We start from the raw sequence: 7261 nt of genomic DNA, 5'->3' as shown, positions 1-7261 counted from the left end.
ATCAGGTTACCCATCCGGGATAAACCTTTATAATGGCACATCAAGTTACTCGTCCAAGTTAAACCTGTGTCACATATAATTGAGAATTCGTAACAAATGTTGGACCTCGATAACATCTGTAATCAATCTCGTACAAGCGCGCACAATACCCTATTGGCATGTCAACCGTATCCTAACATTTACTAAGTTCATACAAGCATTTTTACACTTATAAACATCACTTTTCAATTTAGTCCAATTCTAGCCTTTTATGTCGATTTACAACCAATTATTGCACAATCAAATATATATATACAAAACAAAATGTAACAAACTAGAAAATATATATACAAAACAAATACGTAACAAACTAAGTAAATGAATGCCATATGAACTTACTTGGTCAAAACACCAAACAAGTTGATTCTTTAGGGACTAATCAACAATTTTAGCTTTTTCTCGATTAACTCTGTTTTAATCTGGTTTTTGATCTAAACAATTATTTTATACAATCCATCAATATTAAACATTTTCATATTATTCCATGACATGAATGAAATACTATAATTTTTTGATACCTCTAAAGTTTTACATTTTATTCAATTCAGTCTTTGAATTCGAAATAACCATAACTTTCAATTTTTAGCCTCGATTTTAAATCTGAATTCAATTACATTAATTAGGGACCCTCTATTTCCTATTTATATAAAAAATTCACATTTTATTCACTTTAGTCCCTATGTACAAAACTAACAAATAAACTTTACAATCTAGTCCTTTTCATAATCTATACTTAAAAATCCATCAACTTCACACCAAAATTTTTAAGAAATCAACAATGGAAACTTTTTAAAAATTTTAAAAGTTTTAAAATTGGTACATGTGCTAGAATCAAGTTCCCGTAACATCAAAAACATAAAAATTACAAGAAAAGGTCATGAATTTACCTACCAAATCATGGCCAAAAGTTTGAAACCCTTGGGATGGTTTTTCTATTTTCCTTTCTTTGAAGATTCAGGTATGAAAGGAAGGAAAAGATGAACATTCTCTTTTTCTTTCCACTCACCTAAGTATATATAGTATAATTAAACTTAATTAGCCTTATTTTATTAGTTTAATTAATCACTAATCACATTTTAGTGTATAATACATCATCATTCACTATCAAATATTCCAAAATGGTTTAATTATCATTTTGGATTTTTGGTTAATTGTTATTTAACCCTAAGTATTTGACCAATTAAAAACCTATAGCGATTGGGCTTTTACAATTTAATCCCTATACCTAAGTTAACTATTAATTTGGAAAAATTACTAGACCAAACATAAATATATTTTTATACCAAATTCGTAAATATTAAATATGAAGACTCGATTTATGGAAATGAGGTTCCAAAATAGCCTTTTTTACTACCACTGAAAATCGATCTATTACATAATGAAGGTAAAAAAGTGAAAAGATTAAAATATTCTCAAATAATATTACTTATATTAATTATGGAAGAATATTTCTGTAACTTCCTAATTAAGTTGGTGTATGATTGACTCGTGACACCAATTCAGTTAGGAAATTAAATAATAATATAGAAGTGAATTAAGTCCATTTGATACAACTGTAATTGATAACCAAACAGACTTAAGCTATTTTAGCCCAAAATATAAGCCCATTTACAAATGCATCAATTTAAAGGCCCAAGTTAATGTAACCTAACAGCAAACCCAATAATTTGGAATCCGAGGCTAGTCTAGTAATTGCATAGGAAATTAGGGTAAACTAAACACAAAGTCAAGTATCAGCCGTCCATCGAATGAAAGACTCATCTCAACCGTCAAATCTCTCCAACGCTTCTACTTTATAAATTCGCCCCCACCTCCCCCATCATCGTCTTCAGGCCCTAGGGTTTTTTTTTTTTTTTTGTTGCTTCCATTATTTCTGTTTTTGCGATTTCATTTTCTTCAACAAATAAATAACAAATTGTCTCCCTCTCTTTAAAATTTAATTTTTGAGGCTTCACTATCTGGTCTGTGAGGATTCGATTCCGTTCCCACAGGACTCGTTCCCTTGAAGCGAAATTCATTGTGTTGCTTTAGATTTTCTTATTTCTCCCTCAAATGTTTGTGGGAGTCCATTTAGGCAACTATATTTTCAATCAATATATATATTTGGAATTAAAAGTTTTAGGGTTTTGGGAGTGTTTTTATTTTTATTTGTGAAGAACAGTGATGAGTTATAACAGACCTGTAATGACTTGCGAATATGATCGCAGATTTTTATGAACATCTAAGGGACTGAGTTCTTTTCTCATAAAAACACTCCTAAATTCCATTTTGTTTCCTCTTCTTTTAATCATCTTTTTGATGCTTTAATATCTTAAAACTTGTTTTTAGTAACGATTGAATGAGTTTCAATCATGATTAGTTGGCTAAATGATTTCTCTATTTATTTATTTTTATAATTTTTATTTAATAATATTTTTTGTCAAATATTTAATACTAATGAATAATATATTTGTGAATCAAACACTAGATTAATAAATCCATATAAATTTTTTATTATTACACTAATAATTATTTATTAATATATTTTTAATCATCTATATTTGTTGGTGTAATTAAACTTAGTCGTGTAACAATTTAGGTTTGTATGCAATTTATATATGTTAAATTTTAATGGCACACGATCATATCATTAATTCGTGTGGCCAAATTGTGTGATATTAATTAACCATTAAATGCATTTTAATATCTATTTCAAAGTTGCATAAAACTCGATAGAAACATACCAATATATCTCAAATGGCACCTCAAAATAATCTACTAGACATCAATTTAACCATTCGAAGTATACACCAAGCTTATCAAAACCTACAAATTCAATTCAAGTGTCCTACCATTTCATCACCCAATTTATGTAGCCATATTCTATTACCCCATCTATTATACATATGTAATAAAAAATCATATGCTGAGTATATAATTCTATAGTTTTACATTCAAACATTAAAACATAATATGCACTGTTTTAATATGTGAAACCTATAATTCCTAATTCATCACCTAATTTTTCAATTTATTTTGCATATCTTAAATTAAGCCATTATAGGTGTAGCATATACATTTTTCTGTATCGAATCAATTAAATCATGTAATGACAATTCGCATTTTCGAACTTATATTTTGATATCTACCATTCACCCTTATTTCAATTTCATTTATAATTGATTTTTAAATTCCACATATAAGATAATTAAATTCATCACAAAAATGATTTAATTTCACATTTTCAACTATATGTGATATTTCTTAATCTATTCAATTTTGTCCTTATCACCAACAACCAATTCAATTACACTCAATTGCAAATATAAGTAATTTTTATAATTTATTTAATTTAGTCTTTAAAACCGGGACTAACTTAACTTTCAATTTAAAACTCAAATATTTAACCCAATTTTATCATAGGGCAATTTGGACCTCCTTTTTTTCATTTCTAACATAAATTTTGAAACTTGTGCATATTAGTCTCTATTGTACAAAACTATTAATTAACTTCACAATTTAGTCTTTTTTCCCTAACAACACCAAAAATTTCAAGAATTCATCAATGTCATCTTTTCAGAACTTTAACAATTTGGAAATAACACACGAGTAAACTAAATTAAGCTCTCGAAATTCCAAAAACATAAAAGAAACCAAAACTAAATTGCACTAATCAAATTTAACTTAAAGTTTCAAAACCCATCAATGGCATTAACCTAATTTTCTTTTTTCTTCAATTCGGTTGCAATGTATGGAGAAGATGAGATCTTCTCTTTCATTCCACTACATTTTATCTTATACTTTATTTTATGCCTTATATATAATTTAATTAATTAAATTAAGGTTTTTATGACATGTATATATAAATTTGCCTACCTAACCGTCCACTTATAATTCCAATGTGTTCCTTAGTCTAAGTTTCTAATTAAAATTTTATAATAATTAAACTTTTATCACTTTTACAATTTTGTCTCTGTACCTTAATTAATCACTCAATAAAATTACTTATCCAAAATTCAATTCACCTATAATATATCTCCATAAATACTTATAAAAATAATTACAGGTTCAGTTTACAAAAATGAGATTCCAAACCTGTATTTTTTGACACTACTGACTTTTGAGTTGTCACGGGTAATGATAGGGTTTGAGAGTGACTAACAAATGGTTTAACCATTACTTCATACAAGTCAAAATAAAGATTAATTTATTTATTATATATCATGTTAGTTTTGTGTTTTACTTTATAACATATTTTGCATAATTCATCGTAAAAGTTTAATATTTTTCTAAGAATAATGTTTGTCATGTTTTAATTTTGTTTAAACTATATTTAAGGTAACTAGATTATTAGTAAGTTAAATTTTATTCACTTAAAAAAAGTTACAAACAATTATTGAATTATTCAAAAAATTTTATTTAAGTCACTAGTTTTGCCTTTTGGTTCATGTAACACTCCCTACTTGACCCGATTATTGGGTCAAGGTATTGGGATGTCATGTTCATTTTCGAAGCAATTATGATCACTCCAAATCAATTAATTTTTTTCAAGTTGTTCAGCTTAAAATAGAATTAAAATATGATTGGAGGTCGTTTAGGGACTAAATTGTAAAATTCAAACTATTGCTTGTCACGACTTCATTGAATTCCATGTTGCGATGTCACTCTTTAACTTGAGTTCGTTGTGACTTCATAAAACCTTGATGCGACCTCAATCTTGCCACCTTAAATCTTAAGAATTTTTTTCTTCCTAACAAAAATGACAACTTTCATATGGTATATACCAACCAAATTAAGCCATTATAACATTTAAACATGAACAAATATAAATATGTCAACATTATGCTTAAATCTGGCCTGAATCCAACTTGACTGACCCATAAACACCTCTAGTCTGTACCCATCTTTTCTCAGTGTGGTTTAAGAAGCACCATCATTCTCATCTTTTGGGAAGTACAAAGGTTGCATGGATCAAATCTTTAGTATATGATTTTCTTTGCAAGGAACAAAACCCTTTTCATTCACAAAAACAAAACTATAAAAATTCAACACCAAAAGGGGGAAATATATATATTACGCAGAAGCCTTATTTTTCAATAGAATCCTGGTGATTCTGTTTCCTATAAAAATAAGATAAGAAGAGTGAAGAAGGCTGGACATTCTAAACAACCTAACAATCTCCTTTACTTCCTCCTCACTACGCTCCTCCACAACCACCACTAACACTCCACCTTTTCTCACAGTCCTCTCCATCTCCCTTGCATACTGCAAAGGATACAAGGCGTCTTCCAAATGAGCAGTAAATGCGACATCAAAAGCCTCATCAAAGAAAGGAAGATTATGGGGGTCGGCCCTGCTAACAAAAGGCACTGACTCTATCAGCTCAACACCTGTAACATCCTCAACTCCCAGTTTTGTTAGAGCCATGACCTCATGCCCAGCTCCGGCTGAGACACACAGCACTTTGGAGTGGTTTTTTAGGACACCCATTTGGTAAAGTTGGGTGAAGAAGTGAGTGTAGGAAGAGACCTTGGTGATCCAAAATTTGGAGGACCAAAGGCGAGTATTTTTCTTGTGAAGAGGGAGGTAGTCACGAGAATAAAAGTCACAACTGGATTTTGGGAATCTAAAGTGAGGCTTTCTGGGAGCATTTCTTGGGATGCATGTTTCTGGGGTTTGGAGGAGAAGGTAAAGCAGAATCAATGTGGCTATGCTCACTGATATCAATGCTACTCTGTTTAGGACTCTCTCTATGTACCTTTCCATTTTGGTTTTCTTATGTCAACTGATATTCTTTTTACCTTGGATTTCAGGCACTCTCGTTCTCCATCAATCATGTGAACTGAAGCTCCTCACAATTCTGAGATGGTAAAGCTGTATGTTTTCACTGAAACAATTCCGCAACCACTATCACCGTCTTGCATTGTAATAACACAACTCATTACTGTTAAAAAATATGATAAAATTGGAACTAATCAAGATATATTTGGCAGCAATGAATTCTGTAACTCAAAACATATTCAAGGTCTAAACACACATCTGCCCTTGGATTAAGTTGACCTCATTTCTTTGGCCAAAGGCTATATCCGACTTTGGCAATATCATATATATATATGTTTTGAGTTACAGAATTGATCAATCAATGAATAAAAATAGCAGGATCATGATGTCTGTCAAGACAAAATATGTAATGCCATAATCTAAACCTGATAGAAAAAACTATGATCTACTAATACAACTTAAAGGAATTTGATTTAAGCAACTTGGTAACCATTTCATGGAAGATAAGAAGTCCTTCAAGGGAAGGCAAAGCCCTTATTAGTTTTATTATCAAAGGACAGTGAAGTGAAGGTCATGATTTTTATCAAAACCAACCCACTTCTTTATATGATGAAAGGACACACCAATACTAATGACAATAGAAGCAGTGGTGCCAGTGATGGAAGAGGGAGCCATGGATGACCCAACAGTGATGAATGAGAAGTTTTTGACTGTTAATGGAAACTAACAAGTGTTTATATGAAATGCGGGAAATGGGGTTTTTCTTTTGTGGTAGCATTAACTACGTAAAGAAAAAGATAAGAAAGAATCACGCAAAATGCCCTCACATCTCATACTTACGATTGGTCATTCCCAGTTTTCAAACATCAAAACTTGAAATATAAAATAGCCAGGATCTTCTTTCTATAAAGCAATCAATCAGAGAACGATTGAAAAGAAACATTTACCTTGAAACATGCAGCCCCTCTTCGGTTTCGTGTCTTTGGAGAACCCAGTATCGGATCTGAGATAGAGAGGGCCTAAAACAAACAAGATGTTACAAGTTCAGATGCTCCAAATCCAATCATAATTGCTATGACAGACTCCCTGCCTTCAAAACTATCAATCTCTTCTATATTTAAAAGTTTAATTCACTCATTAATCCCATTTTAATTAAGTTGTAAAAATATCATAAATTCATTTTCTATAAAGAAATAAATATTATTTTATCATGAAGTCTACAAAAATATTTATTCATCAAAGGATTTGAACTAAAATATCATATTTTCATTGTTTTAACTTTAATTAGGGCATAGCCAGAGGCGGGTAAGGGCCTCGGCCTTTTATTTAAGTTTTTTTTTTTAAATTTTAAAATTTAAATTAATAAAGTTAAAATTATACTTTAGTCCCCTAAAATAATAAATTTTGATTTAATCCTTTAAAAATTATAAATATATAGGCTATTAAAATATTGAAATTACAT

The 7261-nt window shown here is 30.0% G+C and overlaps 1 protein-coding gene and 1 non-coding gene across 2 annotated transcripts; one reads left to right on the top strand and one right to left on the bottom strand.

Annotated features, from left to right (window-relative positions):
* The first annotated feature begins 2192 nt into the window (after positions 1-2192).
* On the top strand, positions 2193-2278 carry LOC128281924 (small nucleolar RNA SNORD25). The gene has a single exon (XR_008272208.1). It is a non-coding gene; the product is annotated as a small nucleolar RNA SNORD25 (small nucleolar RNA).
* A 2702-nt stretch (positions 2279-4980) lies between these two features.
* Positions 4981-7014, bottom strand: LOC108482547 (uncharacterized). Its single transcript, XM_017785677.2, has 2 exons — positions 6747-7014; positions 4981-5905 (listed from the first exon to the last, which is right to left on the bottom strand). The coding sequence occupies exon 2, from the start codon at positions 5782-5784 to the stop codon at positions 5092-5094; it is 693 nt and encodes a 230-aa protein (XP_017641166.1). The 5' UTR covers positions 5785-5905; positions 6747-7014; the 3' UTR covers positions 4981-5091.
* Positions 7015-7261: the final 247 nt, after the last annotated feature.

Source organism: Gossypium arboreum, chromosome 1 (genome assembly GCF_025698485.1).
Source record: "Gossypium arboreum isolate Shixiya-1 chromosome 1, ASM2569848v2, whole genome shotgun sequence".
Taxonomy (NCBI): Eukaryota; Viridiplantae; Streptophyta; class Magnoliopsida; order Malvales; family Malvaceae; genus Gossypium; species Gossypium arboreum.
Note: the sequence above shows the minus strand (reverse complement) of the source record. Positions and strands in the feature narration are given on the sequence as shown.

Bases quoted from the DNA above. Each gene is read 5' to 3' on its own strand.
- LOC108482547 (XM_017785677.2), bottom strand. From the start codon at position 5,784: ATGGAAAGGTACATAGAGAGAGTCCTAAACAGAGTAGCATTGATATCA.